This window comes from Rhinatrema bivittatum, chromosome 1, assembly GCF_901001135.1.
Source record: "Rhinatrema bivittatum chromosome 1, aRhiBiv1.1, whole genome shotgun sequence".
NCBI lineage: Eukaryota > Metazoa > Chordata > Amphibia > Gymnophiona > Rhinatrematidae > Rhinatrema > Rhinatrema bivittatum.
Genome location: NC_042615.1, coordinates 824,414,884 through 824,437,239, shown reverse-complemented (window position 1 = coordinate 824,437,239; position 22,356 = coordinate 824,414,884). Strand labels below are relative to the sequence as shown.

General features: G+C 42.3%; 1 protein-coding gene across 1 annotated transcript; it reads left to right on the top strand.

Annotated features, from left to right (window-relative positions):
- The first annotated feature begins 17,452 nt into the window (after positions 1-17,452).
- LOC115073502 (tigger transposable element-derived protein 1-like) lies at positions 17,453-19,267 on the top strand. Its single transcript, XM_029571965.1, has one exon. It carries the CDS (start codon positions 17,453-17,455, stop codon positions 19,265-19,267), a length of 1,815 nt encoding a protein of 604 aa, XP_029427825.1.
- Positions 19,268-22,356: the final 3,089 nt, after the last annotated feature.

Sequence of the window (22,356 nt, the reverse complement as noted above, 5' to 3'; positions counted from 1 at the left end):
GGAGCCAGAACTTAAAAGACAAACTCATTCCGCCAGCATTAGGTTTAGTGAATTATAATTCAGACAATAGAATTGAAGGGCATTTCAAACATGGCACATGCAGTCTGCTCGGGTGTTTCATACATCCGACCGAGCAAGAGTAAAAAGTATTTTTGGAAACATTTCTCCAACTGTAATTCAAAAAGCATCATGTGTGTGTGTGATCTAATGCCCGTGCAATCTCCTATATATAGGAATGACAGTAACTTTCAGACAGGCCTGCGGGCGCAGATTGGCGCGTGTGCAGGGAGGTGCTGATTTTATAACGGGCGTGCACATATGCACACATGTATATAATAGTCTGGCTGCATGCACAGGTGTCCCTAATTTTAAGAGGTGTGCACCACAGTGCGTGAATCCCGGTTTTAGTGCGAAAGTCAGAGAATTCTAAAACCAGAACGCATGCACGCCATGACTGGTTTTAGCAGTCCGTTCACCCAGTTAAGAGCTAGGATCCCCTTTTGTGTAAGTAGTTAAGCGCACATCTCTTGGCTACGCCCTCTCAGACCAATGCCAGCCTTAACCCTTTTTTGAAAACGTTTGTGATGTGCGCAATGCAGGAGCCCCGCGCACATCTCGGTGGCTTTTAAAATTAGGTAGGCGCGCATGAGCCCGACTGGTGTGTGTATTCCTCGATTTGGGTGCATGCCGCCCCTTAGATTAGAAGAAAAGTAGCAGAAGTGCCAATGGTTGCACATTGCAATGCAAATAATCATCGTTTTGAAGAGTTTAATTTTGTGTCCTGAAAGTTGCTGAACCAACGTGGTGCGGAGATGATACAAAGACTACTCTGGTGAGAGAAGAATTTAAATAAGTTCCTTTTTAAAGCAATCCCTGCCAATGCACCTACAAATTCTATTCTCCATTTATTTCTCTATTCCTTAATGTTTCCTGATATATTTGTGTGGTGCGATTCTGTGTCCATAGAGATCAATAGAAATGTTGACCTATCGGCTATAATAGAGCTTAAAATGTTAATAACATTTCATGAGTCTCTTACCTAAGAAGGAGCGTTTGCAGAAAGAGCCTTAAAAATGTCGGTGAGAACAGATACGGGCTCCAAACCCCACCCAAAAGCTGACACAGCGGAGTGGCCAAGAGGATTTACTAAGGATTTGTGCATTTTGGGAAGGATGTAGAAGGTGGGAATGACTCGGTGTTTGACTTCTAAACACATTTCTCTCCTACTCACTAAAATGCCACCCCTCAGCCTGACCTTTAAAAGTCCTTCCATACCATATTTTATAGCAGAGGTATAATATATATTTATTACTCCCAAATATTTATATGGACCTCAAATGTACGCATGCATCTTTATAAAGTACAGAAAGGAAGTGTTTTGGGTCATGCACGTACTTTCTGTACAGAAATTTGAGGCATATTATATATTGTATGGTACCTGCCAGACAGCTGATAAAATATTGCATAAACCTCTGCATAAATCTCGCGCACACACGAAACTTTCAAACTGGTGTGCAGATGCACAATGTCTGTGCGTGCGTGCATCAGCCTGCACTCAGTGACGTGACTGTATTATAACTTGTGAGTGTGTACGCAGGATATAAAATAGCCTGGCTGAGCACACAGATGCACCAAATGTTAAATGGGCATATGCAAATGAATGCAAATGCTGCTTCTGCCACATAAAGGAGGGGATTTAAAAATGAGCATGCCCCAATGCCATTTCCAGTTTTAGCAGTTTCTCCCTAGTTCAACGAGTTTAGAAATAGGTCTTCCAACCTCCCCCTGGTTAAATAACCTTCACTCTCCCCAGTTATCCCCACCCCTTAAAACCCCATGGATCTGCCCATTTATCTTTATCTTCTTCCTTACAAAGCATCCATAGCAGAAGTAAAGTTACTCAATACTCAGCAGGGGACTTCGAGACGTTCCAGTTCACATAAGTATTTAGACGTACATCTCACTTCATGCCCCGAAACGTCCATGCTGCTCCCAGACCAGGCCATACCCTGCCTCTTTTGGAACACTTCTGAGATAAGCACGCTGTGGCTTTTATGAGTGTATCTGGGTGGCCTTTAAAATCCACAGGGCCACACAAGCCCACATAATTGCACACCCTATTCTTAATGTGTCTGCTGGACTTTTAGAATTCAACATATTGTATATAATGAACAAATCTGAAAGTAGAGCGCTAAGAACCATTGGGATGAGGACAAAGTCCTGGGAAACTCAAAAATCAGATAAAGTGTGATAGAATTATCTGCGGATGGTCTTTGTCCATGCACCATGTGATCAGTGAGATAGAAGAGATAGAAATGTCTGGGGATGGTCTTTATTCCCTGCAGTGTGAGATACAGTGAGATAGAAGGGATAGAAATGCCTGGGGATGGTCTTTATTCCCTGCTGTGGGTGATAGTGAGATAGAAGGGATAGAAATGCCTGGGGATGATTTTTATTCCCTGCAGTGTGTGATACAGTGAGATAGAAGGGATAGAAATGCCTGGGGATGATTTTTATTCCCTGCAGTGTGTGATACAGTGAGATAGAAGAGATATAAATGCCTGGGGTTAGTCTTTATTTCCTGCAGTGTGTGATACAGTGAGATAGAAGGAATAGAAATGCCCGGGGATGGTCTTTATTCCCTGCAGTGTGGGATACAGTGAGATAGAAGGGATAGAAATGCCCGGGGATGGTCTTTATTCCCTGCAGTGTGTGATACAGTGAGATAGAAGAGATAGAAATGTCTGGGGATGGTCTTTATTCCCTGCAGTGTGTGATACAGTGAGATAGAAGGGATAGAAATGCCCGGGGATGGTTTTTATTCCCTGCAGTGTGTGATACAGTGAGATAGAAGGGACAGAAATGCCCGGGGATGGTCTTTATTCCCTGCAGTGTGTGATACAGTGAGATAGAAGGGATAGAAATGCCCGGGGATGGTCTTTATTCCCTGCAGTGTGTGATACAGTGAGATAGAAGGGATAGAAATGCCCGGGGATGGTCTTTATTCCCTGCAGTGTGTGATACAGTGAGATAGAAGGGATAGAAATGCCTGGGGATGGTCTTTATTCCCTGCAGTGTGTGATACGGTGAGATAGAAGAGATAGAAATGTCTGGGGATGGTCTGTATTCCCTGCAGTGTGTGATACAGTGAGACAGAAGGGGTAGAAATGCCTGGGGATGGTCTTTATTCCCTGCAGTGTGTGATACAGTGAGATAGAAGGGATAGAAATGCCTGGGGAAGTTCTGTATTCCCTGCAGTGTGTGATACAGTGAGATAGAAGGGGTAGAAATGCCTGGGGATGGTCTTTATTCCCTGCAGTGTGTGATACAATGAGATAGAAGAAATAGAAATGCCTGGGGATGGTCTTTATTCCCTGCAGTGTGTGATACAGTGAGATAGAAGGGATAGAAATGCCTGGGGATGGTCTTTATCTCTCTTCAGTGTATGATACAGTGAGATAGAAGGGATAGAAATGTCTGTGGATGATCTTTATTCCCTGCAGTGTGTGATACAGTGAGACAGAAGGGATAGAAATGCCTGGTGATGGTCTTTATTCTCTGCAGTGTGTGATACAGTGAGATAGAAGGGATAGAAATACCTAGGGATGTCCTTTATTCCCTGCACTGTGTGATACAGTGAGATAGAAGGGATAGAAATGCCTGGGGATGATCTTTATTCCCTGCAGTGTGTGATACAGTGAGATAGAAGGCAGAGAAATGCCTGGGGATGATCTTTATTCCCTGCAGTGTGTGATACAGTGAGATAGAAGGGATAGAAATGCCTGGGGATGGTCTTTATTCCCTGCAGTGTGTGATACAGTGAGACAGAAGGGATAGAAAGGGGTACACTGCAGTGTATGATTCAGTGAGACCAAAGAAGTAGAAATAACTTTAGAAATGTGCTCTGTCCTACTGTAGTGGTATTTTGTTTAATGAAATATAAAAATTCACTATAACATGATTTTATAATATAACAAAATATTTCAATAATTCCTTGCATCTAACGAGTATTAAATGTTCTTTACCTTTCTTGCTTCTTCTCATCCCTGGAGATTCAGGGCTGATCTTCTCCACTGCCTCTGGGTTTCTTATATTACAATGTGAAACCTTCACTTCCTCTTGCAGCGCTGAAGAGCCTTCCAAGGAATTATTCACAGGTTAGGGACAGGATCTGTGCCCGGGACTGAGAAATCCATCAGCCCTATGAATACCCAACCTTTACCTGTAGAGCGAGGTGGGTAGGGGTTGGGATTCCTCCAGGTCCCTTCTCCCAATCTCTTATCAGAGTAGGTCTGGTCCTCAGCCATGGTAATCGCTTCTCGCTCTGTGGGCAGATCTCCTGGGGAGATAAAATACAGCAGGTGCACAGGAAGTCTGAGGTTACACATCCTGAGAGCAAAGTGGCCACTGAAATGAGACGTAAGTAACCATCTCAGCTCCTCACTCATTTCATGGTTTGTAATCAGGGTCTATGCTAGTGTTTTTGCTGCCCTGTGTGAAAAATTACTGTTACCCCCATTCATTCAGTGCTCATCCCAGGCCTATCAAATAAAGCCCAGGTCCGTCCTGCAATCTATATTTTTTAAAACTGACGAGTGCCTCGCCCAGAACCCATGGATAAGGAAATGTATTAGGTACCCCAGGGCAAAGCTTACAGCCTTGCACACACACTCCCACACCCTGTACAGATACACACAGTTACATTATGCATTTCTAACAAATTTTACATGAAAAAGAACATTCAAAAGTACAGACTTATGAGGCAAAAATATCACTTACAGCATGCATATTATATTTACATGCACTCCTGTGGTGCCAGCCAGAAAACTCTGCAAAAAGACACTTGGAGCTCCTATGGAATTAGACTTTTTGCAATGTGTGTTGGGTGAAAGCTTGGCCCTCAGAAAGCCACGAACAAACAGAATTACCATTGCAATATAGTAAAGCTCCCATACCAAAACAACCCTAACAACCTTATCTATGAAAAGGCAACATTGCATACATAACACAAGGCCCTAGAACACCAATAAAACTCTGATTAGGAAACCAGGCTGCTTGCAGAATGTGCCGGCAAGAATTCTATAACTGGTAAAAAGAAACGGGAAAATATCACTCCAACACTGATTCCTTTACATTGGCTGCCGATAGAATCCCGGGTTAAATTTAAATCAATCTGTATTTTACAGAAGTTAATCTATGGTGAACAGGTAGACTGGCTGAACGCTGTCATTAAATTACATGTGCCGCAAAGAAACCTGCGCTCCGCCAACAAAGGTTTATTAACTTTACCATCTGTGCAATCAGCCCACCTGAGTCAGGTGAGAGCAGGAGCGTTGTCACTGGCAGGTCCTAACATTCGGAATATGCTCCTAACAGCCATCAGATTGGAGGCTAATTTTAAACAGTTTAAGGGAGATCTCAAAACACGGCTTCTTAGTGAGGCTTATTCAAGCCAATCTTAAAGTTGTTTTAAGGCTATGCTTTCACTGTTTTTTCTGTATTTTGATGATAGCTTGCTTGTTTGGAGAGATAATGATGAATTTGTTAATTGTTCTTTGTCTGTTTTAACCATTATTTTATGTTTTGAGTAGCAGCCAATAGTTTTAAGATGTTATTAAGGAATTTTAGGTTTGTTTTTCATATATGCTTGAGATTTGATTTGAACTAAAATTGCTTTTAGCTTAACTGCAATGTATTTTCAGTTTATTTATGATGTATTTTAGATTAAGTATGATGTATTTTACTCTTGTTTTGAACCGTTACAATGGACCCTTACTGACAGTATAAATAAATAAATAAATAAATAAATAAATATAGATCCCTACACAGAAATTACATGCCAGCAAAATACCTCGCCTCGGTCAAATATGCAGAACACAGATAAACCCTGAGCAAATACAGAATAAAGAGATCAGAAAGTATAAACAGAAACGTGCTGAGAACTGACCTGAAACCCACAACAAGCCAACAGAGCAACAATGGGAAAACAGAAACATTACCATTCTTCATAAAACATTAAATAATAAAATCAAGAAATATAAATCATAAAAGTAAAATCATATTCATAAAAATATTTCAAACCAATTAATGAATAGAATATTGAAAATCTCCCACACTCCAAAAGGATTTAAAAAAAATCTGATGAATAAAGAATCCAATTAAAAAAATGTTGTATCCCGGCAAAAGAAATACATTTCAAAAGAGCAGGATCATCAAATTACTCCCAATAATTAAAACTAATAAAAATTCTGCTCTCCAGTACCCTGAGACTGTCATGGATAGGGGGAGGCAGGGCTGCACACATTTTATCTTCCCTCTCATACACATGATCTGGGTACGACCAGGGAAAGGAAAATTAGTTTCTTACCTGATAAATTTCGTTCCTGTAGTACCATGGATCAGTCCATAGCCCCGCCCATAGCTGTGTACACTAAAGTAACGGCTGGGCGCGTGGCAGTGGCGGGTATTTCTGTCCATCGTCTACTTGTTCTTTTGGTTCTGCGAGTTCTGTTCCCAGTTGGGGGTTTGACTAAGCCTTATTATAGAAGGAAAAATAGTTAGTTGTATAGTTTGGTTTTGTTCCATTCTGCTTTGACATTACGTAAGACTGAGGGACTGTGGGTGGCACCTTGGTATATATGGCAGGTTTATTTGAAAAAACTTCTCTGTCTCCATCTGCTGGTGGGGAGGCAAAACCCCAGGTGTCTGGACTGATCCATGGTACTACAGGAATGAAAATTATCAGGTAAGAAACTAATTTTCCTTTTACTAATTTATCTTGTTGCCAATTATGTATTTAGGCAGACTATATCAGAAAAACAAACCTAAGGGTGGGTGGGCAGAGGGGTACGGTGGGAGGGAGTTAAATAGTTAACCCTTGGTCAAGGATGTTCTCAGGACTCTGTATCTTCAATTGAGTTTGATAAGACCCTCCCCATGATTGGTTTACTAAGTTAAACTTCACACCAAGCTAGGTAGAGCAGGACCCTTTCTGGAAGTTTATTCTGTCCCTTGCTTTAAATGATCCCTCAGCAATTTATGCCCCAATATTAATATCTAAACAGAGATTATTAGTGACAGCTAAATCCTAATAAGAGAGAGATTCTATCTAATTAAAAGCTAGAATTTTTTTTTCTTGAATCTTAGAAACCAACAGCAAAGAAACCCCAACAGCAATATATACAAAACAAGAAACAAGAAATTGAGAAGCAACAGGGTCATAGCCAGCACAGCAGCATCGCAGCATCAGTCAGGCACTGCTTCAAGGCTGCAGTATAAATGTGATAGTTCTGTGGTAATATACTATAATACAAAGGAAACATCAAAAAACCTTGCATTAAACCAATTATTAAAAAGAGACCACTGGTTTACCTCATTTGGTCAAAATAGAATGAAAATGGGGGAACAAAGGGAAAAAAAAATGTATAGAGGGCCAAATAAACCACTGCAAATAAAATAAATAACTGGAAATTTAAAATAAGAGAGTCAAACCAACTTCTAAAAATGAAGATACAAAGCATAAATTGCATGTATATCCATTTATATTTCCATTTAAGAGGTATAGTAAACAATAGCATTAAAAATATATAACCTAAAGGCTGTGGATAATTGCCTTAGCAATTCAAATAAAAAGAAAATGCTGTATAAAAAAGTGAAATATGATTACACTGTGAGCAGTCCCAGGATCACAATTCAGTGCAAAGAGTCTGTAGCATTGATGCAACAATGTCAGAGCTGCAGTCTCACAAGTCCCTCGTTAAAAAGTTTTTCCCTCTAAAAGTAACTGTCAAAATATTCAAACTACTTAAGAAACAACTCCTCTGCAGCTGAATGCCATGATTCAAAGAAACCTAACGGCCAAAAGTGCCTTTGCCCTCCCTATGTCACAGGGGCCGACCATCCACCCCGTAACATAGTGAGGGCGAAGTTAGCGCCGGCACCATTTTGAATACTGGCAATACGGCCCGAGTGCAGAAGGTCGCTCCCAGACCCCTGCTGGACTTTTGGCAAGTCTTGTGGGGGTCAGGAGGCCCCCCCAAGCTGGCCAAAAGTCCCTGGGGGTCCAGCGGGAGTCCGGGAGCGATCTCCTGCACTCGTGCCGTCGGGTGCCAGGAATCAAAATGGCGCCGATAGCCTTGCCCTTACTATGTCACAGGGGCTACTGGCGCCATTTTGAAACTGGTACCGAGGGTGTGAGAGTGCAGGTGATGGCTCCTGGACCCCCTGCTGGACCACCAGGAGTTTTGGTAAGTCTTGGGGGGATCAGGAGGGTGGGGGGGTTGTTTAAATTGGCGGCCGAATAATTCGGCGAAAATTTGTTGTATTCGTGGGGAATCGCGATACGTTTCGCTTCCCCATGAATACAACGAATATTGGCACATCCATTGTGGATTGCCAATACGTAGGGACTAAATGCACACCCCAACTATCCTGTATCCTCTTCAATGTTTATATGCTGCCATTATGCAACTATTTGGACAAAGCAGGCCTTTCCTATATGCCGATGATGTACAGATCCTGTTTTCCATCAGAGATAGCATCAACAATACACTAAGCCGATGGGAAACATACCTTACTGATATAAAATGTATCCTCACCCAAATGGCACTAATGCTCAACCAGAGCAAAACAGAAATTCTTCACCTTTCCAGCAAAACTTCAACACCCCCCACTGACCCTACAACACCATTCAAATACAAATCGCTCACAACGGTTAGAGACCTCGGAGTCACCTTGCACAAGGAATTAAATTGTAAATATCATATCAACACACTGGTAAAAGAAGGTTTCTACAAACTACAAATCTTTAAGAAACTCCAACCCCTGCAATATCCTCCAGATTACCGGACTGTACTACAATCCCTCCTCTTCGCCAAGTTAGATTACTGCATCACCCTCCTAATAGGCCTTCCCGCTGCCACCCTCAAGCCCCTCCAGCTCCTTCAGAATGCAGCCGCAAGATCACTAACAAATAGTAAAAAAACAGACCACATCACTCCCCTACTCAAACAGCTCCACTGGCTACCCATCCCATTCCGATCTCAATATAAGATCCTCATGCTCATCCACAAAGCAATCCACAAAGACAATGCCAGATGGTTACAAGGACCACAGCATCCCTGCAACCCCAGAAGGAGCCTCTGCTTATCCAACACAGGTTTATTTACAACTCCCTCCATTAAGGAAGTTCATCGAGTCTCCACAAGAGAGCGCGCTGCATCAATAGCAGGACCCACATCTGGAACACCCTCCCGGCTCCTCTCAGAACCGACCCCTCTAGGCCTTCCTTCAGAAAGAATCTCAAAACTTGGCTCCAGAAAATTAATCCCCGGCTCCCTGTCCCCCCTCCCCCCCCACACACTTTTTGTTACCCTCCCTTGGCACAGCCAGTTCTCCCCCCTCTCTGCCATTGTACATAGTAAGTTAAACTCAGAATATATTTACTGTTAGTAGTTATTATGTAAAGCAAGTTTCTTTATATTTACTCGGTTAATCTGTTATACTGTATCATGTCACCAAAAGGCTTGTCTTTATTCATCCTGTTGTATGGAAACCGGTGTGATATTTCGAATTGAATATTGGTATAGAAAAATAAATAAATATTCTTAATTATTAAAATGTATTGTAAAATTAAATTAATAAAAGTATAGTTATGCAAGAAATATTTAAAGTAATGAATTATTAAAATTATAACATAAGAACCTAAGAAATTGCCATGCTAGTTCAGACCAAGGGTCCAACAAGCCCAGCATCCTGTTTCCAAAAGAGGCCAAACCAGGCCACAAGAACCTGGCAAATACCCAAACATCATGAAGATCCCATGCTACTGATGCCAGTAATAGCAGAGGCCATACCCTAAGTCAACTTGATTAATGGCAGTTAATGGACTTCTTCTCCAAGAACTTATTCAAATCTTTTCAAACCCAGCGACTCTAACTGCACTAACCACATTCTTAGGCAACAAATTCCAGAGCTTAATTGTGCATTGAATGAAAAATAATTTTCTCCAATTAGTGTTAAATGTGCTACTTGCTACTTGCTACTTGCTAACTTCATCTATCTTCTTCTACTATCCGAAAGAGTAAATAACCGATTCACATCTACCCGTTCTAGACCTCTCATGATTTTAAACACCTCTATCATATCCCCCCTCAGTCGTCTCTTCTCCAAGCTGAAAAGGCCTAACCTCTTCAGTCTTTCCTCATAGGGGAGCTGTTCCATTCCCCTTATCATTTTGGTCGCCCTTCTCTGTACCTTCTCCATCGCAATTATATCTTTCCCCGCCAAGGATCCCTTCTTTGGTAACCAGTAGAGAACTATATAAATCATCTCTAGTTCTCTCTAGTACCCCCAAAGAACTATCAGGTCATCTATGAATCCTTGGCAGTCTAAAAATCAAATACCCAGCCTTACAATCAAATCCTTGGCAGTCTAAAAATCAAATACCCAGCCTTATACCTATCACCTATTTCCTTAGCCAACATTTGGCTCCGTAGCATTTACGTTATGTTATTAACCCCATATATCTGTATCCAAGTTCCTGCTACCTGTTCATTGTAAGACATTAACTTGTCAATGTTTCTGTTTAGAATGTAAACCGAATTGATCAGTAACTCTGTTATTGGAAAGTCGGTATATAAAAGTGCTAAATAAATAAATAAAATATCTTTTTTTGAGATATGGCGACCAGAATTGTACACAGTATTCAAGGTCTCACCATGGAGCAATTTAGAGGCATTATGACATTTTCTGTTTTATTCACCTTTCCCTTCCTAATAATTCCTAATATCCTGTTTTGTTCTGTGTGATTAATTTTAGGCTTTGTTTAGTTTTGCTTGTGAAAACCAATTAAATAAAATCTTGGCAATTGTTTCTAAAGAATAATTTCTATTGTTTCTAAAGAATTGTTTCCTCTCTTAGGGCTTTTGATATAGATAGACTTATTTTGATAGTGTTCTTGGTAGTTCGCCTCTTCACTGTCTATAATCCTCTGAGTATGAAGCCTCTGCACAAGGTCTCACCAGTGATTTGAAGAGAGATATTTCCCTTTCCTTTACTCAGCTGGTTACATCTCTTCTGCCTCCCCCTATCTGTCCAGCCCTCAAATGGTTCTCCCAGTGTCCGTGCACAGTCGGGGACATCCTAAAGGTCATCAGGTGTGATCACACCTTGGCAGTACATCAAACCCTTCCCAAGTGCTGCTCCCTTTGGTTTCTGCATCCCAAATGCTCTCACCTCCACCAAATTCACATCAAGGAGCTCACAGCAGCCTGTGTAGAGGGTACTCAGAAACACTTTACACAGTTACATAATGCAATAGTACAGAAGAATTTGTGAAGGGAGTAACTTTGTAAGAGGCAAAATGTAACACTTTTATCCAATAAGAAAAACTATCATTACAGTGATGCTAGTGAGATCTGCAGCTTAGTGACTGCTAGTGATGCTAGTGATGCAGATTAGTGATTGCTAGTGATGCTAGTGAGATCTGCAGCTTAGTGACTGCAAGTGATGCTAGTGATGCAGCTTAGTGACTGCTAGTGATGCACCTTAGTGACTGCTAGTGATGCTAGTGAGATATGCAGCTTAGTGACTGCTAGTGATGCTAGTGATGCAGCTTAGTGACTGCATAACGTTTGGGCTCCAACAGCCTGGTACTTTTTTTTTTTTTTACTTTCATTGGTCTACTCCACTATTAATATTAATGGCCTAATTTTCAAACGCATTTTTGTGTATAAAATCCTGTTTAATGTGCATATTAAATGCCCTTTTGAAGACTTGCCCAGGGAGGTTGTGTGCATGTGTGTAACTGACTCGTGTAGTTTTACACTCACAAGAAACAGCTTCACTGGGGAAGAGCTGGGGCAGGGATTTATGTTCTATGCCTACTTTTGCTTTTTGTAAGTAGGAACATAAATGTTCATGCACACATTTATCCCTGCCCTAGAGGAGGTGTGAATGTGTGCACATAAGTCTGGTGTTATAAAGCAAATCGGAAGGTGGTCCCACGTAGCCAAGACAAAAAAACAAAGAGACAACCTTATGCCGTGGAAAGATTTATTAATTTATTGTAATACAGAGCCAGACTCCGGCCGAGCTTTACGAGGACTTGTCCTATTGCAGTTGAGAGGTTGTAACATATTATAGACACATCGGTTTAGTTTTTGCCTTATTCCTACACAATTTTGAGCGAGATACGCCGCCAGTTCGCGAAGTGAAGAGAGCTATATGCAGGATCAAGATTGAGATTTGACTTGATAAAATTACTACAAAAGAATGTACTTATGTAGTTTCTTTTGCCATCAGAAGTCATCCCCTGATGCAGCCTTAACTGGCGAAACTCGGCCGGAATCGGGCTCTGTATTACAATAAATTAATAAATCTTTCCACGGCATAAGGTTGTCTCTTTGTTTTTTTGCATAAGTCTGGTGTTTCAGGTTCTGAAGAGCTTCTGTGTGCCGTTTGTGTTTCTGGAAAACTTACATAAAGGGGTAGATTTTAAAAGAAGCACGCGTGGCCTACCCGGCGAGCGCACATGGACGCCCAATTTTATAACACGCGCGCACAGGCAATGGCCGCTGTGTTGCAGGCCTCTGGCCCCGCCCCTGCCCCACCCCCGGAGCGCCCCTTCAGTAAAGCCCCGGGATTACACACGTCCCGGGGGTTTACATGCGCTGCCAGGCCTTTTTAAAATAGGCCTGGCGCGCAAAAGGCCGGTTACGCGCGTAACCCTTTTAAAATCCGGCCCAAAGGTTTTGTCTCCTGCCGAGTCCTGGAGATTTTGGTGGTGAGGCTCAGCTAAAGAGGAGGCTGGAGTGTGTGGCTGCTGGAACTGCACCTCCACTGGGGTTAGGTCTGGGGTGAGCTGCTTGTTGTTTGCTCTTGTTGGTGCCATGGGTGGAGAGAGGATCCAGTTTAAGGAAAATCTCATTGAAATGTGCTCTGCCTACACTGTTATAATAAGAAAATACAGATCATAACATATTTATATTTCTTAAACTGCAACTTCAAAAGAATAAATAAAAAAAAGTGAAATACAGATAATGAATGAGGATATTAAAAAATGTAAAAAAGAAAACAAGAAAAAAATCTCAGAAGTAAGGTGACCCGGCAGTGCCAAAGACAGAGAGATGTCTGGAGTCTTACTCTATAGTTAGTTGAAAGGTAGGAAGGTGCATTCATCTGAAACGAATAAGGAATCTCAAACAAATGGGGCATCTTCAGTACTCTGATTCGGTGCCTCCAGGAGAGGATTGGGAAACATGGACCCATGCCTCTGTCATCCCATGGATATGAGGCAAAGCTGAATATATTCAGACCCTTCTGACTGCCATTTTAAGAAATTAAGTTAAATACCATGAAAGGAACATTAAGCACAAATTCTCCCAGAGCTGAGATGGTGCAGATGAAGGGTGGGGGAGGATTTCAGTGGCCACTTTGCTCTCAGGATGTGTTACCTCAGTCTTCCTGTGCTCCTGCTGAATTTCCCTTTTATCTCCCCAGGAGATCTGCCCACAGAGCGAGAGGCATTTACAATGACTGAGACCCAGACCTACCCTGATAAGAAATTGGGGAAAAGGCCTTGGAAGAATCCCAAACCCTACCCTCTCACTCCACAGGTAAAGGTTGGGCATTCACAGCACTGATGGATATCTCAGCCCCAGGCACAGCGCCCGTTCCTGATCTGGGAATAATTGCATGGAAAATTCTCTGACAGCAGCAACGCTTGAAATGTAAACTGCGGGCAACGTGCGCTTCCAGTGGATCTCTTATCGGACCAGCACTGGGAGTGCCGGGAGCAGAGAAGAGGCAGCTCCCTCCCAGCAGGAGGTTTCCAGGTGAGGGAGGCGGGGGATACACGTTGGAGAGGGGGCAGAAGGAGCCTTTATTAAAAAATACAGGTAACAGGACCCCCTAAATGACTGGTAAGCTAAACCTGAGGGGGCTGCACAGTTTGATGCCAGGTTCCTTGGGTACTTGCCAGGTTCTTGTGGCCTGGTTTGGCCTCTGTTGGAAACAGGATGCTGGGCTTGATGGACCCTTGGGCTGACCCAGTATGGCATTTTCTTATGTTTTTATGTTCTTAGGTTCTTCCTTCTCAACTCACTCACACTCAGAAGTTTACAGTTCAGCCCCGGGGAAGCCCAGGTTCATACAGCGGGGAGGAGGTTTACATCTCCAAGGGCCCTGGTTCAGTGCTGGGCACATAACTTAGTCCAAATTATCACAGACTTTAGGTCAGCAAATACTCACAGTGGCTGAGAGGAGCAGAGGTCAAAGGCATCATTAAAGGAAGCACGGAGTCCAACGGTGGTGTTCAATTCAACCATCTGTACTTTAACTTGAAAAGGATAATCCAAGAAAGCTTAGCAAAAATCATAACGAGCACGATAAAAATCATAACCAGGAAATCAATGGTTTCCTCGTCCATGGTGCATTTGCCACCCTCTCTCCTTCCTCCGACTGAGCCGGTCTCCACAGTCTCCACTATCCCTTCCCCATGGATGATGGGGTGACTGTTAATGACAATCATAAACCCCAGATCTTCCAAAAATATGTCTCCACACACTCCTTTCCCAAAATCTGCAGCTTCATGCGGTGTTAATGGCTGTGGATAAAGAACGCAGCCAATCTCAATGTCCACAGCAAGGGGAGAGGAACTTTACTGCAAAAACCGGTCTCAGAAATCCTCCTAAACCTCTCACTCACACACTCAAAGCCCAGCAACCTCGGCCCACTATTTCAGGTCGTGGGATAAGACAAGCAACCTCCCGAGTCTCTACCTTGCTGTATCCTGGAAGCAAGAAAAATCCCAGAGCAGCGTCCAGCACTGCTAGAGAGGGGTCAGCAGCCCTCAGCCCCCCAAGCAGAGCCTGCTCGGAAATATCTCCAACATCCTTAGAAGTAAAAGGTAAGCTCCGCACTCGTGCGCACATTGCGTTTGCCGGCATGTGCACAAGGACGCGCTGATTTTATAATATACGCATATATATATATGTGCGTCTATGCACACTCTATAAAACTGCCCAGCCACGTGTACGTGTGCACAATTTGCGCATGTGCCTGCGAATGCCGTCTCAAGTGGGTAAGTGGGGAGAATTTTTGAAGGTCCGCGTGGCGACGCAATAGGCCTTTTTACCAGTTTGCTCTCAGTTCGCCTCAGTAAAGGAAAGGACTTCCTAAACCCCCTAGCTAACTTGCCTGCCTTTTACCCTAATAGCCCTGAGCCTTAAAACCCTCTGACTAGCCTCAATCTTTTGTTACATGCCTCACGTGCCATCCAGAACAGAAGTAAAGTTACGTGATAGGGGACCCTTGCAGGTGCTTGTGCACATAACTACTTAGCCGCTGACTTCATGGGGCAGCCCTGGCCCGTCCACGTCCCGCTCCTTTTTTATGCACGTAGTGGAGATACGTGCATAAAATCCGCATGGCACGCGTGGATCTAAGCCTTTGAAAATCGACCATTTGTCAATCTGCTGTAGAGCAGAGCTTTGGGTGAACGCCATGCTCCAGCTGTCAATTGCTACTCCTGCCCTGCGCTCGTGCAGCGAGGTTTGTTGCCTGTCCCATCTGTACAGTATACGTGTCTCGTGGAGATATGGGAATACGCTTTTTCAGTTGACGCCCCGATCCTCTGGAATTCCCTGCCTGCCGAATTGCGTCTTACCATTTGCACCAAAACATTCGAGCCTCAGCTGAAAACCTCCCTGTTCCGATTCTTCGCCTTTGCTTTATTGATATTTACGTTCTTAAGGGATTGTTTTGTGATTGCTGATATTTTTAGTTGTTGTTTTATCAAGTTGTCTTTTAATTAGCATTGTTAGTCCTATAGATTTGGATTATCATATGTATGGTAATTTTATTTCTGATTTTATTGTTTGGCTTATGTGCTTGGCTTTTGTAAGTGGCCTATAGTTCTTCAGCAGGCGACTAATACATAAATAAATAAATAAATAGACAGATAATAAATAAATTGATGAATCCTTAGGAAGTCAAGCCCCATTGAGCATGCTTGGGGATGATTTATATTCCTGAGACCCCTCCCATAAATATGTGGGGTGAAAGCTAGGGGAGGACCCCAGAAATACAAAAGCCTCCAAAAGCAGGGAGACAGGGCCACATCCGAAACGGGAAAGGAGCGGTGGGGGGACCTGCCAGCCTGTGAAGAATGTGTCTTTGGTGGGGATTTGGGGTACGGGGGCTGCTAAAACAAATTGGGGGAGGGGCTGGGAATTGGACCGCAGAACCACAAAGCACCTTTTTTATTTGCTTTCATGCTACTTGACTGGACATCTTTGACGATGTTCAGTTAATTAACAAGCTTCACATAAGAATATAAGATATGCCATACCAGGTCAGACCGAGGTTCCATCAAGTAGGGATGTGCATTCGTTTTGAATGTATGTGCAAGCCGCAACGGCTAGGTCCCTATTCGTTGCATTCATGGGTTTGCAAAACGTATAGTGAACCCCCACGAATGCAACGTATCATTACCGAATTTACCCCCACCCTCCTGACCCCCTCAAGACTTGCCAAAAGTCCCTGGTGGTCCAGCGGGGGTCCTAGAGCGATCTCCTGCACTCGGGCCGTCGGCTGCCAGTATTCAAAATGGCGCAATAGCCTTTGCCCTTACTATGTCACAGGGGCTACCGGAGCCATTGGTCACATGGTAGGAGCACAAGATGGTGCCGGCCGTCCATTGGTCAGCCCCTAAGACATAGTAAGGGCAAAGGGCCGTCAGTGCCATTTTGATTACTGGCAGCCAATGGTCCAAGTGCAGGAGATCGCTCATGGACCCCCGCTGGACCACCAGGGACTTTTGGCAAGTCTTGGGGGGGGGGTCAGGAGGGTGGGGGGTTGTAGTTAATTAAATTGGATTGGGATGGGTTGTTTGGTTTTTTTTCCAACTTTAATGGAAAACGAATACTGAATGTAACTAATGGACGAATCAGGTTTCCCCCTATGAAAACGGATGCAATGGGTTTGGGTCCCGGCGCAACGAATACCGAATAGCAACGTATCATTTCCTTCTGCACATCCCTACCATCAAGCCCAGCATCCTGTCTCCAACAGTGTCCAATCCCGGCTACAAGAACCTGGCAACTACCCAAACATTAAATAGATCCCATGCTACTGATGCTTCTATTAAGCAGTGGCTATTGCCTAAGGCAACATGATACATAATACAGTGATACCTCGGTTCTCGAACGCCTTGACTTTCGACCAAATCGGTATTCGACCAGGAGATTCAAGAAACTTTTGTCTTGGAATCCGAACAAATATTTGGAACTCGAACTTCCGAGATGAGCCGAGTTGAGCCAAATGGCGTTCATTCGGCCCAGCGCGCCTTGCTTGCGTCATCAGTGTGAGTGCAGAGAGAGAGTCACGCTTTGTGGAGAGAGTCACGCTTTGTGGAGAGAGTCACGCTTTACACTGAATTTAACCCTTAGACATGGGTCCAAAGAAAGCCAGAAGTGGTAATGCAGACAAAGGTAAGCGGAAAGCTGTGAGAACAACTATTGAGCTGAAGAAAGAAATCATTGCCAAATATGAACAGGGCACACGTGTTTCGGATCTGTCTGCTGAGTATGGCATGCCAAAATCAACCATCTCTACTTTCCTTAAGAATAAAGCTGTTATAAAGGCTGCCAATGTTGCCAAAGGTGTAACGCTGATAACTAAGCAAAGGCCTCAGATAATGGAGGAAATGGAGAAGCTGCTCCTTATTTTCATTAAAGAAAAAGAGTTAGCAGGTGACAGCATCAATGAGGTCGTTATTTGTGAGAAAGCACTACAAATATTCAGTGATCTGAACAAAGAAACACCTGGTACAAGTGGTGAAGGTGAAGGTGCTTTCACGTTTAAAGCCAGCAGAGGTTGGTTTGAGAATTTCAGACATAGAAGTGGCATACATCGCGTCACTAGGCATGGGGAAGCAGCTAGTGCAAACCAGGAGGCTGCTAATAACTTCATTAAAGAATTTAGTGACTATGTCAAGGCAGAAGGGTTTGTTCCTGAGCAGGTGTTCAACTGCGATGAGACCGGATTATTCTGGAAAAAAATGCCAGCCAACACCTACATAACCAAAGAGGAGAAAGCGCTACCAGGGCACAAGCCTATGAAAGATAGGCTTACTCTTTTGTTTTGTGCAAATGCAAGTGGTGATTGCAAGGTAAAACCCTTGCTTGTCTACCATTCAGACAATCCCAGGCCATTCAAAAGGCACAATGTAATGAAGAGTAAATTGGCTGTGATGTGGCGGTCTAACACCAAAGCTTGGGTTACCAGACAATTCTTTACAGAGTGGGTGCGTGAAGTTTTTGCACCTCGAGTGAAGGAATACCTGGCAGAAAAAAAATTGCCTTTAAAATGTCTATTAGTGATGGACAATGCTCCTGCTCACCCCCCAGCTTTAGAGGAAGATCTAGTTGATGACTATAGCTTCATCAAAGTAAAATTCTTACCCCCCAATACAACCCCTATTCTGCAACCCATGGACCAACAGGTCATATCCAATTTCAAGAAATTGTACACAAAGGCCCTCTTCCGGAAGTGCTTTGAAGTGACAAATGACACACAGCTAACTCTGAGGGAATTTTGGAAAGAACACTTCAACATCCTAAATTGTGTAAACTTGATTGACACTGCTTGGAGTAATGTCACTCATCGCACATTGTATGCGGCATGGCGAAAACTATGGCCCGAAAGGGACAGTGAGGGTTTAGAAGCTGAGTCAGCTCCTGTCGTTGATGAAGATGTTGCTGTGGTTGATGATATTGTGGCCATAGGAAAGACCATGGGCCTTGACATTCAACAAGATGACATCAACGAACTTGTGGAAGGTCACGCTGCTGAGTTAACCACCGAGGAACTGATGCACCTACAACAACAGCAGCAGAAGGATATGGTGGAAGAAATTTCTTCTGAAGAAGAGGAGAGAGTGGAGGATATTTCTAGTGGCCTTATTCATGAAATGTGTGCAAAATGGACAGAAATCGCAAACTTTGTTGAACAACATCACCCTGATAAAGTGGTAGCAAATAGAGCAGTTAACATTTTTAATGACAATGTTATGTCCACTTTCCGCAAAATTTCTGAAAGGAGAAAAAAACAGCAAAAAATTGAAAAATTCTTCCGTAAAGAAATCAGACAAGCAACTGCAGAGAAAGATTCTGATTCTCCTCAGCAAAAGATACAGAGAACAGAAACACCCGAAGAGCAGTTACCCTCTGTTTTTATTGAAGAGGACTCCCCTTCAAGACAATAAAGGTTGGTACAGGTACAGTAAATGAAACACAATTTACTGTACTTTACAGTACATTTTATTTTATTTTTTTTAATACATACTGTACACTTTTATTTCTTGTTGAGACTCATGTTTTTCTACATACTGTATTATATACAAATTAGGCCTATTGGGTTTCATTGCTTCGGTTCTCGAACAATTTGGTTCTCGACCGTCCTCCTGGAACGAATTATGTTCGAGAACCGAGGTATCACTGTAGTTTATAGACTTCTCCTCCAGAAACTTATCCAAACTTTTTTAAACCCAGCTACACTAACTGCACAAACCACATCCTCTGGCAATGAATTCCAGAGCTTTATAGTGAGTTGAGTGAAAAAGAACTTTCTCCGATTAGTTTTAAATGTGCTACTTGTTAACTTCATGTAGTGCCCCCTAATCCATCTTTTATCCAAAAGAGTAAATAACAGATTCACATTTACCCAGTCTAGTCCTCTCATGATTTTATAGACCTCTATCATCCCCCCCCCCCCCTCTGCTTTTCAACCATACAAGGTCAGAAGACTTAAAACCCTAACAGTTATATTTAAACGCAGCCAGTTACATTTTTAAGTTATCTGCCTAGATGATGAACCTATTCAGCAGGATGTTTATCATTAACCTGCTGCATATACAGGCTCTATTCCTTGGAATAACTTACCACAGGCACTTCAGCCATTAGATAACTTTATTGTTTTTCGTAAGCATTGTCTAGCTCAGTTCATTATGAACCTTTACTTCTTCATTTTATAATGCTGTTATGAAACCTTTGGTTCTTGATATTATAATGTTATCAGTTGTATTTGTCTTGCTATTTCTTTACGTTTGGTCTGTACACTGCTTTGTAGGCTCAGTGGGAGAGGTGGTTGATAAGCTTGAATATGAAATAAATATAATATAGAGGATGGAGACTCATTGATTCTCTATTAAGGGACCCCACAGTTACTGATTCCATTAAAGCTGTACAGAGATCCAAGATGGCTGCTGTGAAGTGAGCATGGACGCGACTGAGCTCCTCGTGTAGCTTAAACGAAATTTCCTAAATATTTCCTAAGACTGCTTTTTCTCTTGGAAATAATTTCCATGCCACATACTAAACGAAAAGCAAGGATCCGAGAGGTCCTTGCTTCTACGCCAGAGATTACATACCGTCAAACGCGGATCGAGGAAGCGTTTCAAGCAGGGCAGTTTGTGCCGGAGAGCGGGGCCGCTGGTGAAGTAAGCAGAGAGCGGCTGCCCTTCTCCTTGGCCGAGGAAATATCGTTAAGCCCCGGTGAGCCAACAACTCCTTCGATGCCCAGCAGACCCCCGGAGGAAGGAGAGGTCGAACAACAGATGCAGGAAACATCGATACTGCCCACAGGAAAATCAGAGGACTCCCAGAGAAGAGGTATGGATTCCAGGCCTACTTCGGCGAGTTCTGTTAATTCAGACTCCAGGGAGGGAACAGCAGAATCTGGGTCTCCAGCATCGGGCATTAAAGGTCTTCTAGACCCCGGAGACAGAGGGAAAAGTACACAAGTAATGTTGAACTATCCTTTAAAAGTGCCTGAAAAAATAACGATTGAAGAAATTTGGAAGGCCCTGACCACAATAAATATGGCTATAATTGACCTGACAAATGTGGTTAAAGAAAATATGGGGAAGACTAACATTTTGGAGGAAAAAATAATTACTGTGGAAAAATCACTGGTAGAAAATGAAAAAGAAATTAAACAGATTAAAGAAGTACAAACTAATCTTATAAAATCAGAATCCTTTTTTGAAAGAAAGATGGATGTTATGGAAAACTTAATGAGAAGAAATAAACTTAGAATATTAAACTTTCCAAGAACAAAATGGATGCCATTGAAAGATCTCATAAAGAGTTACTTTATTAACATATTGGCTTATTCAGAACAAATGGTACCTGCTTTTTCCAAATTATATTATCTACCAGGGAGACAGGAAAAAGAAAAAGAAGAAAAGCAGCAATGTGATGAATCAATGGAAATTATTACCCCTAAAGATAATTTAACAGACTTTCTAGAGAAGTCCTATGAAGCAAAAATAGAAGATAGAGCAACGGTTTTTATCTCTTTTCTTCAAACATCTGAAAGAGATGAAATGCTTAGAAGAGCTTTTAAAAAGCAAGCAGAACTTTTCTACGGTTTTCAAATACCTGTCTTCCCTGATATAACAAGGAAAGTTCAAGAGAAAGGAAAAGAATTCCTAAAAATGAGGGATGAAATTGTGTCCAGGGGAGCCAAATTTTATCTTAGGTACCCTTGCCGTTGTGTGTTGATTTATCAAGATACTAGATATAGTTTTACAGAGATGGAACAGCTACGAGTTTACTTGGACTCTCACTCCATATAGGTTTAGAAGAAATGGCTAAATATGTATGTAAACTGCTCTCTCACTCGTGTTCAGCATACTTAATTTTGTAATTTCTTATTAATCCGTTTAGATTTGGATCGCCTCCATTTTTCCTATAATGTTTGGGAATTGTTATACTGATATTTGTTTTCTTGATACACTAGAATTCGAGAATTCTTTTTCTTTGTATAACTACCACATTTTTCCTATGTATTTATCAATGTAAATTGAAATATTTGAAAATTTAATAAATAAAAAATTAAAAAAAAAAAAAGCTGTACTGAAGAATATTTTGAAATTAATTATAATGGTGATGTCTCTTCAGGAACTCTTTGAGATGAATCAATCAAGGATATATAAGGGGTACCTCTAACATTTAGTTCTCAATGAGTTATCTGAATGTCTGACATGCAAGAACTTGATGAAACTTGAAAACATATATAAATTTTATGTCTAAAGGGGCCTATGCAGAGGACATATTCAGAGTGGCAGTAAAATATTTACTTTGCCACTCTCCTCTAGGGGTTGGGTTAGACCAATCCATGGATTTGTATTCAGAAGGCTAGGAGAAAAGAAACTCAATGAAGCAAGCCTTTGATCTCTCAGTAATAGTACAGAGCTTGGTAAGGGGGTAAATCCTGCCTTTGTCCCAGTGCTCCAACGCTCATAATAAATTAATCAATTGGTATATTAAAAATGTACCTTCTGCTTCACAC